The 22,915-nt window shown below is 47.6% G+C and overlaps 3 protein-coding genes across 3 annotated transcripts; all 3 read left to right on the top strand.

The window, feature by feature from the left end:
• Positions 1-921: 921 nt before the first annotated feature.
• On the top strand, positions 922-4,164 carry C1QA (complement C1q A chain). The gene is made up of 2 exons (XM_083452270.1): positions 922-1,113; positions 2,693-4,164. The coding sequence occupies exons 1-2, from the start codon at positions 951-953 to the stop codon at positions 3,259-3,261; spliced, it is 732 nt and encodes a 243-aa protein (XP_083308396.1). The 5' UTR covers positions 922-950; the 3' UTR covers positions 3,262-4,164.
• Positions 4,165-9,641: 5,477 nt separating this feature from the next.
• C1QC (complement C1q C chain) lies at positions 9,642-13,357 on the top strand. Its single transcript, XM_083452267.1, has 3 exons — positions 9,642-9,789; positions 11,128-11,312; positions 12,376-13,357. Exons 1-3 carry the CDS (start codon positions 9,785-9,787, stop codon positions 12,930-12,932), a joined length of 747 nt encoding a protein of 248 aa, XP_083308393.1. The 5' UTR covers positions 9,642-9,784; the 3' UTR covers positions 12,933-13,357.
• Positions 13,358-16,968: 3,611 nt separating this feature from the next.
• C1QB (complement C1q B chain) lies at positions 16,969-21,241 on the top strand. The gene is made up of 3 exons (XM_083452268.1): positions 16,969-17,127; positions 18,898-19,070; positions 20,384-21,241. The coding sequence occupies exons 2-3, from the start codon at positions 18,899-18,901 to the stop codon at positions 20,953-20,955; spliced, it is 744 nt and encodes a 247-aa protein (XP_083308394.1). The 5' UTR covers positions 16,969-17,127; position 18,898; the 3' UTR covers positions 20,956-21,241.
• Positions 21,242-22,915: the final 1,674 nt, after the last annotated feature.

The following is a 22,915-nucleotide window of genomic DNA, read 5'->3' on the forward strand; positions in this document are numbered from 1 at the left end:
TAGGACAAACCTGGATTTATTCTTTGAAGTGCCCAAGTCTCAGCTGCAAGAATACAGCTCGTTTCTCAACTCTTAGTTGTGGATAACATTGCTGGATTGTATCACTAGGCTTCAAGGGACCAAAGTAAAGGAGTTTGCAGGAGTGGGGTTGATGTAACCTGCACTTTGGGAGGAAGGGTTTTCTGATGCCCCCTTCCAGCTCTTCAGAAGATCATGTCATGGGATTCTGGCCTTATTGAGTGTTGTCCTCACCCTGTCCCCTGCCCCCCAACTCTGTCCCAGCATTATTCCTCAGGGGTGGCCACTGTCTACCAAGTTTGACCTGCAATCTATGTGTACGTTTGGTAGGATTGTTATTTCCTGCCTTAGAACACCATTCCCAATCTATTGTAGGTATTCTGTACATCAACAGGAACCCCAAGCCAAGCCAAACCAAGCCTTTTTGCATTTTGGCTGTTTTACTCTGCCTGAGGTTGGAATAGCAGCTAAGCTAACTTGCATTTTTAGCTCTTGCCTGTGGAGTATTGAGTGTCTCTTATTCAGGCCTGCCCTGTGGCATTTTCCCCACTCCAGGCTTCAGACAACCTGCCAAGCCCCCCCCCCCCCCATTCCCTGGCTGCTAGAAAGACTGGAGTTGTTGTCCAGCAACAACTGCAGGGGTCCCCTAGCCCTGAATTAGATCGGTTCTCCATCTAGTACAGCATTGTTTACTCTGACTGGCAGCTGCTCTTTCAGGACCTCCTGGTCCCATGCTGCCTCATCCTTTAAAGTGGAGGTGCTGAGGAATGCATTTGCTCATCCACTGGGTGATAGTTCTTCCTTCCTTCAGAATGTAAGAAAAGTCGGGGTTTGGGGGTCAGGTAAGTCCCACTGAGAAGTAAGAAGAGGATGAGGAGTGGGGTGGTGAAAAAATTATCATATGGTCCTGTGCTTATGTCCACATAGGCAGGATGGCGAGCAGATTGTGGCTGGTGGCTTGTGCGCTGGCTCTGATTCTGGATGTTGCGGCTCCTCAGGACACAGTGTGCCAAGCAGCCGCTGGCAGAGATGGACACCCAGGGACTCCAGGCAGGGCTGGGCGCCCAGGACAGAAAGGAGATCTTGGAGAGCCAGGTAAGATGTCACTGGAGAGACTGGAGAAGGGAGTGCCTTCATAGCAAGAGTGGAAACGGCCTTCTAAGAAATTTCACTGTCAAATTGTTGCTAGGCTGGTCTTTAGTTTGCTTGTAGTAATAATAATAATAATAATAATAATAATAATAATAATAATAATAATAATAATTTATTTATACCCAGGCCATATGGCTGGGCTTCCCCAGCCACTCTGGACAGCTTCCAACAAAATATTAAAATACAGTAAAAGCTTCCCTAAACAGGGCTGCCTTCAGATGTCTTCTAAAAGTCTGGTAGTTGTTTTTCTCTTTGACATGTGATGGGAGGGCATTCCACAGGGCGGATGCCACTACCAAGAAGGCCCTCTGCCTGGTTCCCTGTAACTTGAATTGTTTCACCACTGTTGTGTTTTTCATTTTATTTTGCACTATCATTGTAGGTCATTTTGTTAAGACAACTGATTAATGAAAATGATTAGTAGTAGTAATAGTAGTAGTAGTAGTAGTAGTAGTAGTAATACCCTGAATGGGAGAGAGCAGAGCAGATATGGCTTCAAGACCTAAGTTGGTGTCTAACTAACTAACTGTCAGGGACTGGGCAGCGGAGGAATGGTGGAGACCGCCTCCCCATCTTGACCCTTCCAGGGGAAGAGGAAGACAGTATAGATTTACAACAGTGGATTGAGGGAGGTCACAGCTCAGAGTCAGATGAGGGGGAAAGTTGGGAAATCATGAGAGAGCCAGGACAACACCTGGCTGATACGTCATTAGAAAGCATTCCAGACCCTCCATTTCCCAGAACCCGGTGAGCCTTAAAAGTAGGAGAGCAAAGAGCTCAAAGACAGGGCGCTTAGCTGCACCTGTAGAGCAGACGATGAATGAGGAAGTAGGAGAGATGGTGGCTGGAGATTCACTCAGGCCAACACCACTATCCAAGAGGCTGGGTTCTATAGCCTCTCTCTGTAAAGAATGAAATAAAAAAGGACGGTAAGAAACTTTTCCTTGTCTTTATAACCAGCCAGGAGTTGCTGACAGCAACCTGACACTAACTAACTAACTAACTAACTAACTAACTAACTAACTAACTAACTATATATCCCCACAATTTCACATAAAATTCCAATACATGACATTTTTTTCTTTATTTTTATTGGCTTCCCATCCCATTTTCCATGGTGTTTATATATTTATATCTCATTGCTGCACCCTATCTTCACTCTTTTATATCATAACCATAATACAATAATCTCTAATTATTTCTGTTGCTTGTAGTTCCAATCCTGTTCATGAATTCATATAATAATATTTATTTAAATAATCTGAAAAAGGCTTCCATTCTTCCATAAACAGTCGTCATTAAGTTCTCTTATTTTAGCCATTACCTTTGCTGATCCAGCACAGTCCATTCTGTCCAACTAACATGTACCCATTGAAATTAACGAACCTCAGTTAGTTGTGTTCATTTATTTCAATGGGTCTGTTCTGAGTAACATTGGAGACAAGCCTTGGCAATGCCTGGGCTGGCCTTCTTCCCTTGAGCTGCGACAAGAAACACACATGTTTTTCTGCTTCCCTTTCAGGGAGGGCATCAAGGAGCACAGGCATACAGGGACCCAAAGGTGACCCAGGGCAGCCAGGCCCCCCAGGCACGCCAGGTAACCAGGGCTACCGAGGCCCCGATGGCCCCCCAGGCCCTCCTGGCGAAGAAGGAGACAAAGGCCAGAAGGGGCAAGTTGGCGACAGCACGAAGCAGCCCCGAGCCGCTTTCTCAGCCTCTCTGAAGAACCACAAGCCTATTGGCAATGTAGTGGTATTTGACAATGTCATCACCAACCAGGACGATGGTTACGACCTCCAGACGGGCAAATTCACCTGCAAGGATGCTGGGTACTACTACTTCTCCTTCCAGGTGATTTCCAATGGCAACCTGTGCCTTCGCCTCATGCACCAAGGCAACCAAGTAGCCACCTTCTGTGACAACAACAAGCAAGGCCTCCTGCAGGTCAACTCAGGAGGGAGCGTCCTGTACCTGGCTAAGGGTGAGAGCGTATGGCTGGAGACCGACCCGCAGGGTGGGAACAACATCAACGTCAGCAGCGATGCAGACAGTGTGTTCAGTGGCTTCTTGCTTTTCCCGTCAGGTGCCTGAGGGACAGGGAGGAAGACAAGGCCACCCCTTCTTCCCCAAACCCACCTCCCTCTTGCTACAAAGCTACAACCACAAGGACGCTTTTTTTCAGATCAATGTAACTGCATATATAGATGTCTGCTTCCTGGGGGTTGGGGGAGAAAGCCACAGAGTTTGAAATTTGAGGGGAAGCCGCCCAATTCACACACACACAAACCTCAATACACAAACCCAGTTAGGCTCTGGAATTCGCACTCCAGCAGATTTTGCTTTGCCATTCCCTGAAAAGAAACTGTGCCCCACTTAGCATCATGGGAACTCTGCACACAAGTGAAAATGATGTAGAAAATAGCATTATAACGGGGAAACTTTGCTTGCAAAAAGGGGTACATTTAGCAAAGTTGAACGTGAAAAAGGTGTATATTAGGAGAACTGAACACCATTGGTGGAAATTAATGGAATTAATGCACACAACTGCATTATATTAGGATGCATGTGCTTGCAAAAATGGGCATATCCGAAGGAATGTACACCAAAATGTGTACAAACCTTCATGAGGACTTTTTGATGTTGATTTTTTAAAGTTTGCAATCGGTGGGGAAAGGGAGTGAATGGAACTTACGTATGGAAAAATGAGAAAGTGAGGGGAATTAAAACAGATTTATCCATTGCTAGCCCGCTTCTGCATTCCAATACATTTAGATTCCCACCTTCCTTCCATCATGGCACCCAAAGTGGTCAAAGAGGTGTCTCCAAACAGGTCTCCCAACCCAACCCAACCAATCCCAGCACTGACCAGACCCAGACCTGCTCAGCTTCAGCAAAGTGATGACCTCATGTGTTCCCAGACCACCCAGGCTGGGACATTCAGTCTTGTTCCTACTTGGCAATGAATAAATACTGTATTCAGAATTTTGAAACTGGGCTGTTCAGTGAGTTTCTTTGTGCTGAGACACTATTTTTTTTTAATGTAACCGAAAATACTTTGCATAAACAACTCGAAAGGGGAAATGTCCAAAGCAGGGGCTGCCCTGACATCTGCCTTCCTGATTCTTCAGTGAACATGGATGGAGGCAATAGCACTTCCTGATAATCCAGGCAGGGAAACTGGGCAGTTAGGTAGAATATCCCTCGGGGTGGAGGCACCAATTGGACGCAGAAGAAAATGCAAGCAAGTGGTCAGTGGTGGTGACAGAGAAGCAAGGGGAAGAGTTCACTCAAGGAAGGATGGCAATGGAAATCAGATTGCCTGAGACACACACATCGGAAGAGCCTAGCTACTGAATCAGGTCAATAGTCCCTGACCTATCCAATTCCTCACATCCCTACATCTGGCTCGGACTGTCCCCTGTCTGGGAAAACTAGAAAGCCACTACCATCACAACAGATAATACTGAGCTATATTGATCAGTGGGTCAAGTATAAGGCAGATTTCCATCTTCCTATGTCTTAGCGAAGGGCATGCAGAAGGTTCCAGGTTCAACTCCCAGCATTTTCAGGTAGGGCTGGGAGAGAGCCCTTACCTAAAAACCTGGAGAGCTACTGCCAGCCAGTGTAGACACTAGTGAGCTTGCTGGACCAGTGATCAATGGTCTTGTTCAGTATACAGCTTCCTCTGTTTAGGAGAAGGGCATTTCCCCAGCTATGACTCTTCCTCTTTCCTAGGAATGCATGCACACAGACAAGCCAGGAGGGTCTGCTTTGCCCAGTGTTGCAATCTATATCAGTTGATTTTGTTGAAAGGAGAATTCCAAATAGGGTTGGTCCACATGGGTTTTGTTTTTTTGTTAAGGGTGGAATTTCCCCCCCCACACACACTTTTTTCTTTGCTGTGTTCTGTGAATTAAAATTCCCCTCCTTGCATCTTTGCATGTGCCAAGCAGCATAGCAATCGCACATTAGATGATCGTTTGCATTTTTAATGTTTTTGCCACTTGCTACCCTTTTACAACTCATGTTGGGTAGCCCCAGGCAGCGAAGAAAGATCAGAAGGCTCCCAGATCACAGTCCCTAGAATGTAGGACACACATTGCCCAGCCAATAAGCTGCTAAGCTACCTCCATGTGACCCACCCCCTTCCCTCCAAAAAATGCAGGCGGCAGAGCTCCTGCTCCAAGAGATTGACATCACTGTGGCAAGCCCACCTTGCAACTTGGACATCCTTGGTGGTTGCCGAGATAACGGGTGAATTGAACTGGCTCATATCCTAAGCAGGAAGGATGTCCGATGGCCAAGGATGATGGAGGTTGTAGATCTGCATCATCTGGATGGCTGAGGACATTGGGTTGTCTGCAACAAAGCCCTACCCAGAGTAAACCCACTGGAAATCAACAGCCCAAGTCAGCCATGAGTGTGACCTTCAGTTGGTCTATTCTGAGTAGGACTATGGTTGGAGACAACCCCTGCAAAGAATGGATGGGGAACCTTAGGACAGGGGTGCCAGATGTGGCCCTCCAGAACTTTCTACCAGGCCCTCAGGACTCTCCCCAGACCATGCTCTTCCCTGGCCCTGCTTTGCGTGCTCCTTGGGTGTTTTTATGTCTTGAACTCTGATAATGCCTGGATGGAGAATGGAGGTGTGTGTGATTGTATGTAGAAGCAAGCCTAATTTACAAAGTGTGTATTCATTGTTCCATCTCCTTTTGATTCTGGCCCCCATTGCCAATGGCACGAGGCTCCTGGGATGCTGCCCAGAAATGGAAGGTGACCCTCAGGCTGCAAAGTTTTTCCAATCCCTGTTGAAAATATAAGAATAATGGACTGGGCACACCTTGTTCTGGCCTGTTTCAACCACACATTTCTAGCATCCTTAAGCCAAGCTGCATTTTCAGGATCACTTAATATGAATGAGTTTTTTGCTTAATTGTTTGGACCTCTTGAGAATGCATGTTCACTTTGTAAATTTCAGAGCACATTGGTGGACAATGGGACTTCCTAGGAATAATTACGACTTTTTTATTTGAATTGCTTCTTTGCTGCTTTTCAAGCTGCTTGCAATAGCTCAATCACAAATAGAAAGGACAAAACAACAATGAGTCTACTCTGAGTAGTTTTGTGTGTGAACTACAGCTGAGTCAAAATTTATCACAAGGCATTGTTGTTGTTGAAAATTTCTGAGTTTGTTTGTTTTTCTTTATATCACCCCTTAAAAACAGAAGAACACAAGAACGTAAAATGAACCCTGCTGGATTCAGCCAGCGGCCCATCTAGTCCTGCATCTTCTTCTCATAGCAGCCCATCAAAAAAAGGTCCATTTTGCAGAACTTCCTCTGGCTATTTTTGATCATTTTTGGAAGTAGTCACCACTTCCTGTCCCAGGCATACACGCACACTGCTCCACTCAGTGCTAGGTTTGGGACATTGTGGAGGATGCAACTTTGCAGCATCAGCCAAAAAAAAGCGGGGAGGAAAAAAGGAAAGAGAAGCTGTGCTATTGCCACTGCTTAATGGCAAGCCCAGGACTGGCCCACCCATGAGGCAAACTGAGGCAACCACTTCAGGCAGCAGGACCCACCAGCCAGCAGATCCTGATTTTAGAGCTTCATTCCCCACTTGCTCCTAATGTAGATCTTCACACAGCCCTTGCAGGGAGGGTGGCTCCATTTGTGATTTGCCTGAGAGACCAAAGCGTATTTGGCTGGCCCTGGGCAAGTCCAGCTCCCGCAAAAATGGAGAAATTTAGTGATCGCCTAATTTCTTTGCCAACAGATAGAGTGGGGAAATGCAACGTGCCTCTTGAGCACAGCTCTAGGATGAATGATACCCCCCAACCCCCATTCCTAAGTTTGGAGGAAACAGAAGTAGATGTGGGGAATCTTCACATACCCCAATGTGGCCCTCAGAAATGTGTCTAGGCCACTCATCATCTCCCCACATCACGCCCCTCTGTGGTCTTACTCTGTAATCTGTCTGAATATTTTTATCTGACTGGAATGTGTCCATGAATTCTGATCATGCATCTGACTTGCCTGGGTAGATCACAGAGAGGGGCATATGAGTGCAGCAAAATTTACATCTGTTGCTTCCACCACTGGAATGTGGCCTCTAGAAGGTTGACCAGAAGAGAATGTGGCCCTCAGGCTGAAAATGGTTCCCCGCCTCTCCTGTTAAGGGCTGGAGGCAATTGAGGGTGCAAGATCTTCTCCCTGGTGGATCCGCTGCTTTGCTTCTGCTTAATGCTTTGCTTGCATATTTGAAAACAAAGCAAAAATTACAAAGGCAGCATCAGTCTCCAGCACTCTCTCATCCAAGAGCAAGCTTGCCCCTGGAAGGGTCAGGAAATCTTCTCATGATTCATTGGGGAAACATCAAACAACCATTTTGCACGTTTGAAGTTAGATGGACCACAGACCTTTGTGCGGGCCTTTGAGAGAAGCCCACAGAACTCATCTTCAGGAGTGACAAGATGATAGAGATAGAGATATATAGTCCATCAATGAATAATGGCATATTGTTGGTGTGGGCAACATGTGACCCTGCAGATGTTGTAGGATTAAAACTCCCAACACCATCCCTGACTGCTGGCCATACTTGCCTGGGTCTAATGAGAGTCAGAGTCCAACATCTGGAAGGTCACAGCTTCCCCACCCACAATTCACTGCAAACTTTTGTGGGGTGCTTTTAATCACTCTATTTAGGGAAGGGGTTGTCATGCACTGCATGCCACAATTCCCAGCATCTCCAGGTATGACCATGGGGGCTGCTTTCTGCTGAAACCTGTCCTTCAATTTCTCAGCAGTTTTCTTCTGCAAAAGAGGCATCCATTTCTCTTCCTCTTTCTATCCTCTGCCCCTCAGAATGTCACTGGCATTTCCTCTCAGTTTTCATGATTTCTGAATGCAATTTCTTAATTCAAAAATTGATGGAGAATGGTTGCAGGAGAAAAGTGGGAGCAATTTTTGGTGGAGCAGGAGCCTCCTGTCTGAAACCCTGGAGGGTTGCTACTAAGCTCAGTTGGTGGAGCATGGAACTCTTAATCTCGGGATCATCGTTTCAAGTCCCCTGTTGGGCAGAAGATTCTTGCATTGCGCAGGGCTGGACTAGATGACTCTTGTAATCCCTTCCAACTTTACAATTCCATGGTTCTAGTGTTCAAATTTATATAAAGAGTATCCCTGCATGCACACGCATGCACACACACATACACACACACACACACAAACACAGTTAAGGCAGCTTCTTGTATTCATAGAAATCACAGAATTGTAGGATTGGAAGGGATCCTGAGGATATGCAGCCCTGGCATTATCAGCACCGCAGTCTACCAAGCTGAGCTAGAGAAGACTATGTCTTCATGCACCAGTGGGGAACCCTTTTAAGCCCAAGGGTGGGTTCCTTTCTGGGCAACCTTCTAGAGGCCACATGCCATTGGTGGGCAGGGCTAGAGGCAAATGTGAGCAGGATACACACACACGCACACACACACACGCACACACACACACAGATGTTACTTTATGGGACGCGGGTGGCGCTGTGGGTTAAACCACAGAGCCTAGGACTTGCCGATCAGAAGGTCGGTGGTTCAAATCCCCGTTGCAGGGTGAGCTCCCATTGTTTGTTCCCTGCTCCTGCCAACCTAGCAGTTCGAAAGCACATCAAAGTGCAAGTAGTTAAATAGGTACCACTGCTGCGGGAAGGTAAACGGTCTTTCCGTGTGCTGCTCTGGTTCGCCAGAAACAGCTTAGTCATGCTGGCCACATGACCCGGAAGCTGTACGCTGGCTCCCTCGGCCAATAAAGCGAGATGAGTACCGCAACCCCAGAGTCAACCGCGACTGGACCTAATGGTCAGGGGTCCCTTTACCTTTACATGTTACTTTGCACATTAGGCTAATTTGTTCACACACTCACACACCCCGGCACTCATGCAAACAAGAGCCATTATCATTTATAGGATGAACCAAAGGACACTCTCAAGCACACCTTGACCACCTTGCAAGCAGGGAAAACAATTAGGGTACAAAGCAGGACAAGTAAGGGCTGAAGCCTAGGGAGCGGGCTTGTTGCCTGGGGAGAGTTCTGAGGATCAAGTAGAGAGACCTGGAAAGCCACCCTGGGTTCCTAAAACTGAGGTTCCCTCCCATGTCTTAATGAAAGGGTTGTGGGTTAGTGGTAAAGCATGCACTTTGCAAACAGAATGACCCTGCATTATGCAGGGCTGGGGACCCATCTGAAACTCTGAGAAGGCATTGACTGTCAGTATAGACAACTCTGGGCTAGATGGACAAAAGGATCAAGTGGGCATAATGAAGATTCTTATGTCCCTCTCTAAAAGAAAATAGGTCTCTTAATAAAAAAAAAAATGCTGGATCTGTGTTTTGGGTTGTGTTTTGTTTTTTAAAAGAATTGTTGACCAGAGAGTTTGCAGATGAATGCCATGAAACCAGGAAAGGGGATGGTCTACTTCCTAATTCTCCCAGGCCACCAACTTCCCTGTTGCGGGTGGTGATGTTGCAAACGGAGTGCTCTATTCCACACCGAGTTGGCCTGCAGCTCTCTGACACCTCCAAGTTGCCTTCAGGCTGCGAGAGTCCAGCTGGAACCCAATGAGGTAAGAGTGGTCATCTCAGGGCTTCTCCACCAACAGCATTGACCCCCTGGGATGTCCTTGGAGGGCTGGGGGAGTCCCAAAGGAAAGCATTGGGCACTGGAAGGGCTGGGGAGGTCCAGACAGAGAAGGAGAAGTGGATTTAGAATTGGGAAAATTAGAGACAGGGAGAAACCAAAATGGCCAGATCCACCCAGCCCTAACAGCAGGAGGTGGGGAAGTTCTTGAATGATGATCTTGGAGAGCAGCTGAAAAGACTTGAGGGGGAGAAGCTGCAGGCCTGGAAAGGGTTAAACATGCCTCCCCTTCTGCTTCTGTGCTCCAAGGTTAACCCTCCTGAAGCAGTTAGATAAAATGAAAACACAGGCAGAGAGTTAACAAGATCTCAAGCTCAGCCAAAGGAGAGAAGATAAGAGTGAGAAGACCTTTCCTCCAGCTAGCCAGCCAGCCAGCCTGCCTGTCTCCTTCCATCTTTTGGGGTGCAGAGGTGCCAGCTTCTGAGTTGGATACAGTAGCTCTGTCTCCAAAAGCAGTTTGATATACAAGAGCAAACAGGCGAAACTCTTCTGCAGCATGATGGAAATAAACATCACTGTCCGGCACATTTCTAAAGAATAGGCTGACGCTGAAAACACAAGAGCAGTCCAGGCTGGCTTTTTCCAGTCATTTGGCAACTTTCTTTTGGATTCCATGAGAGGAGGAAAAGGAGGGGGGAGGGAGAGACAGAGAGAAGCTCCTTCCACTAGCCTGCTTTGACCCCCTTTCCCCCCCTGTAATTATTTCTGTTGAAAATACAAGGCACAATAGATAATTAATTGGTATTGATGAACAAGCTGCTTGCATCTTTTGCTGAGTGGCTGGGTGAGGCAGAAGTGGAGAGTCTTTTTCAGTCCCTGGGCCACATTCTCCCAATGACATGTTTCTGGGGGCTGCACACCAGTGGTGGCTGTAGTCACACACACACACACACACACACACACACACACCATCCTCCATCCAGGAAAGCAAGAGGCATTATCACACTTCAATGATACATTCAGCCAGGTAAAGCCAACAGCCAGGGAAGGATGTGGCCTGAGAGAGATGCATGCCCTGGGCAGAGTATTAAGGGCCAGATAGAACTGCTTGAATGGCCACATTCCACCACCTTCCTCCTGCCTAAACCTGATGTTCACTATCGCCTGGGTGAGGTCTGCTGGAGATAACAGGGACAGTGTTTTCTTTTTATGAAACTTTTAAGGATGTTGCACAGCTAAGGGACCCCTTCTTTCCCTCTTATCCAGCCTAGTGAGGCATCTGTGACCCCAACCCTTGCTTCCTTCTGCTTCCTTGCCTCTGCAGAACAATGATGGACGCAGGGAGGTTCTTCAGCTGGGGGTGCCTTCTCCTTTTCTTGATACTGATGGAATCGTCTACAGGAGTTGATTCTCCACACTTCTGCTATGGAGCACCAGGACTTCCTGGTGTGCCTGGCCCTCCAGGAAAGGATGGCAGAGATGGGTTGAAAGGATCCAAGGGAGAGCCAGGTAAGCATCTTCTTCCTTCTCCTCCCCATCCTCCTCCTCTTTCTCCTCCTCCCATGGTCTATGGGCCTAATTAAGCTAAGCCAGGGTTCTTGATTTGGACCATGAGGTCCTTCTCTCTAAAACACTTTCACTGGTCCCACACCCTGAGTCATATATATTGGCAGGTGTTTGGAAGGTAAAGACCCTGCTGAGAAGAAACAATCAGGCACTTAATGTGTACTCCTGGTTGTTCCTTGGCAAGCATTGCTTGCTGACAGAGTCAATCAGCTGATCGGTGCTGACAACAAGTCGTGCAGGGTTTTGATTCAAATTGCACCTGCAAAGAAACTTATTTTCCTTTGCAGGCAGCTTTGCCAGTCTGTAGAGGGGAAGAAACATCCATTTGCAGGGATGGTTTGACTCCAAGTCACAACTACAAAAGGACAAGGCAGGGCTCACTGTCAGCATGCAATCAGCATTGACAGCAAGGCTCTTTTTTCTCCTCTTGCAAGTGCGACAACCAGAAGTTGTCACTAGACTTCATAACGTTGTCAGGCTGGATCTAGCTCCCCACCCTATTCCATGGGACTGCCATAGAGAGGAGAAATAGCTATTTAAGACAACATTCAATCACCTTAAATTCAAGTCAAGATGGGAGAGGGAGAGGATATTGCCCCATAAGAGGGTGACATGGCAAGCTCCTTGGAGTACCAACTTCTGTAACATTATGCCTAGTGAGTCAGTGAGAGCCAGTGTGGTGTAGTGGTTAGAGTGTTGGATTAGAACCAGGAGACCAGGGTTCAAATCCTCACTTGGCCAAGAAGCTCACTGGTCAGATCAAACAGCCCATGCATCCTCCTTTTATCCTCACTAGTTGGAACATCCCTGGGTAGTTCTCCAGCTAGGGAGCTTTGAAAGCACATTTTGCTCCATAAAAAGCTGAGTGTGTATGGCAGCCCCAGATTTGGCAGAGACAGGAAGCAGTGTGCTAGAAGGGATAGTTGTGTCCTTCATCCCCATCCTCTTGATTCATCCTTTCTTTCCTTTCTCCAATCACGACCTGCACTCCTTTGGTCCCCTGCAGGCCCACCAGCCATTCCTGGAAGTCGAGGTCCCAAGGGAGAGGAAGGAGAACCTGGAGCTCCTGGTCATGTGGGGAAGAATGGGCCTCGAGGCGCTGCTGGACCTCCAGGGGAGCCCGGCCCCAAGGGGGACAGGGGTGAACCAGGGGAGCCGGGCGGCTACAAGCGGAACCACCAGTCGGCCTTCACGGTGATGCGTCAGACAGCTCAGTACCCTGCCAAGAACGCCCCCGTTGTCTTCAACAGGGCCATCACCAACATTAACCAGGACTACGACCTCAACAACGGCAAGTTCACATGTCGTATCCCTGGCCTCTACTACTTCACCTACCACACGTCCCAGACAGCCAACCTCTGCGTCAACATGTACCTGAACCGGGACAAGGTGGCCAGCTTCTGTGACCACATGTCCAACGACAAGCAAGTCAGCTCGGGCGGCATCCTGCTTCAGATGCGGCAGGGGCACCAGGTGTGGCTGGCAGTCAATGACTACAATGGCATGGTGGGCATTGGGGGATCGGATAGTGTCTTCTCAGGCTTCCTGCTTTTTCCAGACTAGATTCTTGGTGGAGCAGATGAGCACAGTTTTCCTTCCATGCCTTCAAGCTTGGGATGGACATTTTTTTTAAAGTTTCTAGCTGTCTCATTTTTCCAGTCTTAAATTCATCATGGGGAGGCAATGTGCTTAACCCTTTCTGGGCCAGCAGCTTTCCCCACACCTAAATCATTTGAGTGCTTAACCCTTTCCAGGTCCTCCACTTCTCTCCAGAATGTTTATCTGATAGCTTCCCCACCAGAAGCTACAACACATTGTAGAGGGACTAGGTGGGATATTTTCCAACTCTGCAATGCTATGAGTCTTCCCCAAGCTTTGAGGTGCAGCTACTTTTATCATTCTTATTCTTCATCCTTGTTCCACCATGTCTTAGCTGTTGTGAAAGAAAGAAAAACATGCTCAATAAAGCAACTCTTTTTTTGGCTGCATATTTATGAATGTGTGAATTTTTAAAACACTCTAAAACAGTCAGCAGGATTCAAAATGGATCTAAAAGGTTTGTGTCTGCTTTGGAAACAAAGGCTTATTAATTCAAAACAGGTCTCTATTATCTTCTGGCTGCTTTCCCCAAAGACTCAAAGCATGCCACTGAAATAAAAAGAAATGAAAATAAAAATGAGAAATCAGCCACAACCAAATCACAGCTTTGCCTTTTCAGTTTGGGAGTTTCCAGAGGGAGTTAACACTGAACACAATGGGGCTTGCTTCTAAATTGATAGGTTTGTACTACTGGAAAAGTACCTTTCTAGTGCCCCCTAGATCAAATATTGGTTTATTTATTGCATTTGCATCCCACCCTTTTCTCCAAGGAGCTCAGGGTGGTGCACAAAGCTCTCCCACACTCCTAATTTAATCCCCACAACAACCCTGTGAGGTAGTTTAGGTTGAGAGGCAACTGGCCCAATTTCTCTCCATGAGCTTCATGGCCAAGTGGGGGGTTTGAACTCTGGCCTCCCAGCTCCTAGTCTGACACTCTAAACCTGACACCACACTAGAATTTGGAGAGGTGAGTTGAAACACCTCTCCAGAAAATGTTGTTAAGAGAAAAGGTTTGAACCAGCCTTCCCCAACCTGACAGCCTGCAGATGCTTTTGGACTGTGATTCCCATCATCCCTGAGCACTGAGCCATGCCGGCTGGGGCTGATGGGAGTTTGGACCCGAAAGCAGCTGGAGGGCCACCGGTTGGCTGTCACTGGTTTGAACCTGCTGCAAGTGTGATGCAGCTCTGATCTAGTTTGTGCTGTTAAGTGTCCTGGCATTCCAAAGCGGAAGGGAAGCACGCTTTGGACTCTGCCAACAGCTAAAGGTGGAAGAGCCACAATAAGGTTGCATCTCCTACCTCTTAGTAAGAGCACCATGGCAAGGAGAAGACCAGTCTGGCCCTATCTATCAACCAGAGAAGGAGCAGCTGCGGGGATCTTCCTTCCACCACCACCACCCTGTCCAGAAGGAGAACTTTGCTCTAAGTGCCAATTGCACTGGAACTTCAGAGCTGAAGCAAAGCCTACTGTGATCCCATCTGCTGGCTAAGAGGAAATGGGGCTATTGAGCTTTGTAGGTTTTGGAGTTGGGTGCATTTAGAATGGAGAAGAGGAGGTTGAGAGGTGGCATGATGGTGATCTTCAAATATCTGAAGGGCTGTCCCATGGAAGGTGGAGCCAGCTTGTTTTCTGCTGCTCCAGAGGGTAGGACCCAAACCAATGGATTCAAGTTACAAGAAAGGAGATTCCAACTAAACATTAAGGAGAACTTTCTGACAAAGCTATTTGTCAGTAGAATAATGGTGGATGATGGGCTCTCCTTCTCTGGAGGATTTTAAACAGACATTGCATGGCTATCTGTCAGGGGTTATTTAGCTGTGATTCCTTCATTGCAGGCTGTTGGACTAGGTGGTCCTTGGACTAGACGGTTCCAACTCTACAATTCTAGGATTCTAGGATTTTAACCCTTCAAATACCGCCTCATTTTTCATCATCAGAACTGTTAGCACGTAGGAACAGAGGAAGTTGCTTTATACAGAATCAGACCCTTAGTCCATCAAGCTTAGGTCAGATTCACACTAAACATTAGGAAGAACTTTCTGATGGCAAGAGCTGTTTGACAGTGGAAGGTGGTAGACTCTCCTTCTGTTTTTTTAAACAGAGGTTGGGTGACCATCTGTTTGGGATTCTTTAGCTGTGACTTCTGCAGAAGCCCATCCAGGTCATAACAGAACAACAGTATACACATAGCTTTATTTTATTTATTGCCCTATACCCGGGGATTTCAGGGCGGTTTGCAGAATAAAATCAAGAAGAAATAAAACCACAAAATAAATAATAAAAATAAAAACAACAACCCAATAGCTTTGCTCCACACACACACACACACCACATTTTAAAAGGGCATAGGATGTAAATCAGATCAACCAAAGGCCTGGTTAAAAAGGAACAAGATGTATAATGAAAGTTCCAGGAAAACTTCCCTGGGGAGAGCATTCCACAGGCGGGGAGCCATTGCAGAGAAGGCCCATTCTCATGTTGCCCCCCTCCAGACCTCTCGAGGTGGAAGCACACAAACAAGGGCCTCGGAAGGTGATATCAGGGTCTGGGTAGGTTCATATGGGAAGAGGCAGTCCTTGAGGTATTTATAGGTCAAAACCAGCACTTTGAATTGGGCCCAGAAACTAAATAAATAGCTTTAGGGTGGTTTTCAATAAACAAACAAAATACAAAAGCAATTTCCCAGGCCTTTACAATACATTTGGCAACCTAACAATACTATGTTTATGGTACAACCCTATACACGTCTACTTAGAAGCAGGGAGAGGTGAGTCTGTTTTGGTTTTGTTCCTCTCTTCCCCAGTAAATCCCGTTCTCCACATTTACACATCAGCTTTCAATCCTTTCTTTAAAAAAAGTCCTCGTAAGAATTCAACAGCATTTTAGAGTGAATTTCTCCTGATATCTGATGGGTCCCCACATGGAAGGTGGAGCAAGCATGTTTTCTGCTGCTCCAGAGGGTACGACCCAAACCGTTGGAGGTTTTTAAGCAGAAGTTGGATGGTCACCTGTCAGGGATTATTCAGCTGTGGTTCCTGTATTGGGTTAGACAATCCTGGGGCCCCTTCCCATTCTACAATTCTATAATTCTACCTTGGGACTTGAGAACACCCAGTGAAGCCAAATGTTGGCTGATTCAGGTAAGACAAAATAATGTTCGCACAGGGAGGGTGTGGTCTCCCGCAAGAGGCAGTGATGGTTTCTAACTTGGATTAGTGGATAAAAACTCAGTTAAGAGGTATATAAAGTATTGGAGCTGAGGCTCCAATACTTTGGCCATCTCATGAAAAGAGAAGACTCCCTGGAAAAAACCCTGATGTTAGGAAAGATGGAGGGCACAAGGAGAAGGGGACGACAGAGGACGAGATGGTTGGACAGTGTTCTCAAAGCTACCAGCATGAGTTTGACCAAACTGCGGGAGGCAGTGGAAGACAGGAGTGCCTGGCGTGCTCTGGTCCATGGGGTCACAAAGAGTCGGACAGGACTAAACGACTAAACAACAACAAAGTGACTATGTTACCCCTTCACTGTCAGAAGCAGTAGGTCTCTGAGTACGCATTGTAGGAATCACTGGTGGGGAGTGTTGCTGTTGCACTCAGATCCTATTTGCTGTCTTCCCATTGAGGCATCTGGTTGGCCACTCTGAGCAGGTTAGTGTACAAGTTGGGCCTTTGGCCAAATCCAGCACACCTCTCCTTACGTTCTCATGGTTGAAAAGAGTGCTGACACCCAGGAGACCAGCACAGAGCATCCTCAAGCCCAGAAGCACCAGCTGTGCCTTTGTGGGTTTCCACCAAACCGCAAGCCATTGGGAAAATGCCTTTGCTCGGAAAACGCCTGACCAGGCAAGGGCAGGTTCCCCATATTTCTTGCGCAGCTTGCACAAAAGGCCCCCAGAAATAGCACTGCACTTCCCCCGTGCTGTGTGGATGTGAAAGTACTGGTGTGTTTGTGGAAGGAGGGGAGCCAAATGGAAAAAAGGGAAGCAAACTCCAATTTCCCTTTTGTTGCAAACCCTGGGAGATAGGAGGGAGGCAGACACCACATATCTCATGGGGGGAGGTGTTTCTTCCTGTCTCTGCTGTGTGAGCGTCCTCAGTGTGGGCCTGGAGCGTGGCGAGTCTTGCTGTCCAGAGATTCTTTGAGACACTGCAAGGTAAGAGAAAGGCACTCATTGAATTATTTCCCCTTGCATTCAAGACCAGCCTTTGGAGGGGTGAGGAATTGATGGCTGCTGGCCAGAAGATCTCCAGAGGGAGATCCAAAGAGGGCACTGGTAGATAGGAAGCTGCCTTGCCCCAAGTCAGACCACTAGTCCATCTAGCTCAGTAGTGCCTACACTGATTGGCAGCATCTTTCAAGGATTTCAGACCAGGAGTCTTTCCAGCGCTGTCTGGCAATGCAGGAGATTGAACCCAGGACCTTCTGCATGCAAAGCAGGTTCTCTACCACCGATGACTACAACACTAAAGCACACAGAGCAGCACCATGCTAGAATCTCTCTCTGTGTGTTGTTCATACAGGAAAAGGGTTTCTATAAGGCATGGCTTTCTAAAATGGAAATGTCAGCACTCTGAATTTAGAAACTGGCAACCAGAAGGGTTCTCTCGGTGATGGACTGATATGGTCCAAAAGGGTAGCACCAGTTTAGAAAGGAGAAAGCTAGTTCAGCAGAAGACAGATAGTTTGTGTGAGGATCCATGCTTCATTTCATCCAGCAGCATCAATAACCCTTGGGATGTCACTGCTGTGGTCAAGGAAAGGGGATGAGACTCTGGAGAGGCTCATTTTGCAAAACTGGGTTGACACCAGGGAATTGATGTGCCTGGGAAGAGATTTCCTCTACAGACAATGCCGGCTCCTAAATAATAGGAACACAGGAAGCTGCCTTAGACTGAGTCAGAGAGCATTAGTCCATCAAGCCCATTAGTGTTCACACTGACGGGAAGCCGCTCTCTAGGGTTTCAGGCACATGGCATACCCAGCCCTACCCGAAAATGCCAAGGATTGAACCTGGGACCTTCTGCATGCAAGGCAGATGCTCTTCTACCAAGCTGCAGCGTTTCCCAGTTAGAGTACTGAGCTAGTTGGAGGAAGCACACCTGCAAACCCTCCAAGAGTCCCTATTTTCCAGGAACAGCCCCGGATTTACAAAAGCTGTCCCGGTTTCTGATTTGATCCCAGAATGTCCCACTTTTTCTTATAACGTCCCTGTTTTAATCTGAGAAATGTTGGACGGTATGTGAGGGTGTTCTTCTTGAGGTTAAGTTGGAATCTCCTTCCTTGTCATTTGAAACCATTGGTTCAGCTCCTACCCCCTGGAGCCACAGAAAACAAGCTTGGTCCATCTTCCGTGTGACAGAGAGATATTTGAAGGTGACTATTAGATCTCCTAAGGGACACGGGTGGCTCTGTGGGTTAAAGCCTCAGTGCCTAGGGCTTGCCGATTGAAAGGTCGGCGGTTCGAATCCCCGCGGTGGGGTGCGCTCCCGCTGTTCGGTCCCAGCGCCCGCCAACCTAGCAGTTCGAAAGCACCCCTGGGTGCAAGTAGATAAATAGGGACCGCTTACTAGCGGGAAGGTAAACGGCGTTTCTGTGTGCGGCTCTGGCTCGTCAGAGCAGCGATGTCATGCTGGCCACGTGACCCGGAAGTGTCTCCGGACAGCGCTGGCCCCCGGCCTCTTGAGTGAGATGAGCGCACAACCCTAGAGTCTGTCAAGACTGGCCCGTACGGGCAGGGGTACCTTTACCTTTTATTAGATCTCCTCTCATTCTCCTCTTTTCCAGGCTAACCCTAAGACCCCTAAGATTCCTTTTCACTCCATCAAGGCAGGTGTCCCCCATCCTATATTTGTGCATCTTCTTGCTTTTGTGCGTTGCTGGTCTCCCAGCTGGGTGCTCCTGCTTTCTCCCTTTACCTTTCCAGGATGCTGAGTCCCAAGAGGTTGGCATGGGCAATGCTGATGTGCCTGAATGCAGCCTGGCTGGTTGGTGCTGACACTTGCCGGGGGCCCCAGCTCATCCCAGGAATTCCAGGCATGCCAGGTGCCCCAGGCCCTGATGGCAGCGACGGAGTGCCAGGGAGTAAGGGTGAACGAGGTAAGGGGGCATTCACTTGGCGGGGGGCATGGTTTCTTTCTCACTATGGTTCTCGTCCACAGTGCAACGTGAGCATCTGAGCTGGAAATCTGTCCCAACCTATCAGGGAGCCAATCTATTGCATGATGGGGAGGCAGGGAAGCAGCAAGTATGGTGGTGGGGAGGCGGCAGGGAGTTTTGAGGAGAGGGCCTTACTAATAACCCTCTGTTGTGAAGGGCATGCTGATGGTGATTTCCCAGGACATGAGCCACATTCTCTCAACATCACAGGAGCAGCTTGAGATAGAAAGAGAGAGTTATATCCAACCAAATCCTACTCAGAGACAGAGCAGACCCCATTGCAATTAAGAAACCTAAGTGAGCCATGCACATTGATTTCAATTGGTTTACCCTGAGTAGGGTTAACATTGGCTAAAATTATTTTTTAAGAGCTCTCAGCTCAGCTCTAATTTATCGATTGGTGGGGTTGGGAGTTCCACATACAAACCATTCCCTTATTTATGATACCCCCCCCCTTTCCTGCAAGGAGGCCAAGGCAATGTGTACAATTTTCTCCTTCCCCATCTTATCCTCACAAAAAACCCACAACGCCGGTCCGGCTGAGGGTGCCCTGTGATGGCCCAAGGTCACCCAGCGAGCTTCATGGCTGAGCGAGGATTCAAATGCTGGGCCAGACCTGACCAAGTTGATAACACAGGTTTCTCCACACACACCACACCTCTTACTGGGATTGTGAATATTGTGCACCTGGAAGCCGTTGGATGAATGAAAACTGGCTCTTGTGTTGAGAAAAAAAAATCCAGTCCAAAAACATGGTTCAAAAACTTTTCTTTTCCAAACAATTTAAAACGATAGAAGTTACATTCATAATTTCTTATACTGATCCCAGCAAAGGGCATAATGCCATAGATTACAAATATCTTTAATTTTGAGCTTAAAATCAAAGGTCCATCTCTTCTCCATTGCAGCCTCCATTAGCCTCAGGCTGTTTGTGGGAGGCAGAGATTCACATGTCCATTCTCTTCACTAGCTTGGAACAAAGAGAGCACTCCACCCAAGACAGATGCCTACAAATTAGCATACGCATAGACCTGTAATACTCTCCCTTTCCTGTGACTTTAAGCACAAAAATACAGTTCCATGTTACAACTCCATTAATGATTAACCTGTCGGACTCTTCTCCAGCTTCAATGTAAATTTCTAGCCATGCTTCACAGTGCTATAGAGGCACATTATAGATTTGTCTTCCAATTCAACATACATTAAACAGTTCTACTTAACACCTCTGCCTTCCTCTTTCCTACTTCTCATAGGTCCTCCTGGGGGTGTTGAAGCAAACAGAGATTCTGGAGAACCAGGGGAGCCAGGGGAGCCTGGTTACCCTGGCAAAGTTGGGCCCAGAGGACCAGCAGGGTTCAAAGGCCCCCCAGGATCTCCTGGCCCGCAAGGAGCCAAAGGAGAATCTGGTGACTACAAGACCTCGCTCAAATCCGCCTTCTCGGCCTCCCGGGGAATCTCCATGCTGCCGCGGCGTGCGCAACCCATCCGCTTCGACCGTGTCCACACCAACGTCAATGGCCACTACGAGAGCCGCTATGGGCGTTTTGTCTCCAACATCACCGGGATTTACTACTTCACCTACCACGTAACCTCCCGGGGCAACCTGTGTGTCCAGATCAAGAAAGGGCAAGGCAGCCGGGGCGAGAGGGTTGTAGCTTTCTGTGACTACGTCTACAATGCCTTCCAGGTCACCACGGGCGGTGTGGTTCTCCACGTGCAAAGGGGCGAGTCGGTCTGGTTAGAGCCTACAGAGAAGAACTCGCTCATTGGGGGCACAGAAGGGGCAGACAGCATCTTCACCGGGTTCTTACTCTTCCCCATTTAGCTAGAGGAACCTGGGGAACCTGCTTTCCTGCTTGCTCTCTCCACCAGACTCCACCCTCTGCTGCAGGTCTGGTCTTGGGAAACTGCCGGCCAGGGATGGAGCACAAGGTATGGGAACTGCAATGCCCTTGCCTCTCTGAAACGGTGCAGCCTTAATGGGTGATCATTGATAGGTTCTTTCAATAACCACTCGACCTTTTTCAAACCCCCTCTTCCTCCCCAAAAACTCCATCACAAGAAGTCTCTGCGGTAACTTTGTAAACAAATAAACAATCACTTGTGCTTTGGTTTGGAGAGTTATTGTCGATTGCATCAGTAAGGATGAGAGGCATTGCTTTGTTGGTCACCACGAGGTGGCAGCAGATACCTAGGGATAGCTGACCCCACTTGCTGTCTAGCAAGCCTTGGCCAGGAAGAAAGTTTCCAAGAAAAGGAATTTATATACTCTAGATCCTGACATAAACAGTACTATGGCTGGGGTGGGGGAAGCCTTTGTTTCTTTTAGAGCTGTCACAAAACCGACTCCTCCCCCCTCCCAAAAAACCCCTGATCCCCCTCATTTTCAGTTAGTGAATTTTGTGGGAAGCACATTTTTGCAGTTCCTTTCTCTGAAAGGTCTGAATGTGATGTTATTCTGGAAAAGGACGTCTGCAAAGTTCAATCAAGAGGGGCTTGGAAACCAACTTTCAGAGGTTCATTAAAATTGACCTCAGAACCAAGGGCAGCTTAAAAAAGTAACTAAGATCACCTCTGGCTTTGGTAATGATTGGCACCAAAGGAGTTACTACCGCTGGCCCAGCACACAAACTCTGTCTCCAAAGCTCCTGACCCAAACACACTCCCCTTCAGGGAAGAACTGTACCTCAGTGGTAGAACATCTACTTTGCATGCAGAAGGTTTGAACTTTGATCCCCAGCATCTCCAGGTGGAGAGAGAACTGTGCCTAAAATCCCGGAGAACTGCTGCCGGTCAGTCTAGATAGTACTGAACTAGATGAATCAAAGGTGTCACTCCATATAATGCAGCTTCACATTTTTCTATTCTCCCTTTCCTCCTAGTTCAGGGGTGGGCAATGTCTGGTTTGTTGGACAAACCTGCACACACCCACCCAGGTTCTACAATTTGGCTTACAAGGCCATTTCTCTCAAACCACACCCACCGACCCCATACCTGATGTCATATTATCTATTTATTTGTTTATTTATTGCATTGCTATGCCAACTTTTTTCTCCAAGGAGCTCAAAGCAGTGTGCATGGTTTTTAAAATGCAAGCCCCATTGAATTCAGTAGAACTTCCTTCCTAGTAAAAATGCACAGGGTATATCAGCTTTCATCCTCATTCAACATGGCCTAGAAATCCCGTCACAGAGCCACAATTCCCTGAGTTCCCTGGGAAGAGGGATCAATAAACCACTCTGGGAATGGTAGCTCTCGGAGGGGAACAGAGATGCCCTAACAACTCTCAGAACCCTTAATAAACTACAGTCCCCAGGATGCTTTGGGGTAAGCATGCATGACTGTTTAAAGTGATCCGATGCAGCTTTAAATGTATGGTGCAGATGGGACCATTGTCACTCTTGGGGTGTTGCTGGGGATGGCATTTTCCTGACTTAGGTCTCGCTTCATCTCCCTTCCTCTTTCTGCGCTGCTGCCTGCAATGAATCCCTTTTCTCACATCATTGTTCTTCTGGTCATCAGGGCTAAAGAGCTGCTCCAATCTGGACCAGCAGGGAAGGGGGGGGGGAGAGAGAGAGGAATTGGGTTTGGTTCACATTTCCATGCAGCCCTGCCTGCTTTCCACTTCCTGAAGCAGCATGCAAACCGAAACTCATCTCTCCTTCGAAATCCAAAGCTCTCCGAATTTTGTAATTTAGTTCATCGACCAAAGCATGGGGTGTGTGTATGTGGAAGTGTGCGTAAGAAGGCATTCATTAATAAGAATAACATGCAAAAATGCATAC

This window comes from Podarcis tiliguerta, assembly GCF_965153285.1.
Source record: "Podarcis tiliguerta genome assembly, chromosome: 8".
Taxonomy (NCBI): domain Eukaryota; kingdom Metazoa; phylum Chordata; class Lepidosauria; order Squamata; family Lacertidae; genus Podarcis; species Podarcis tiliguerta.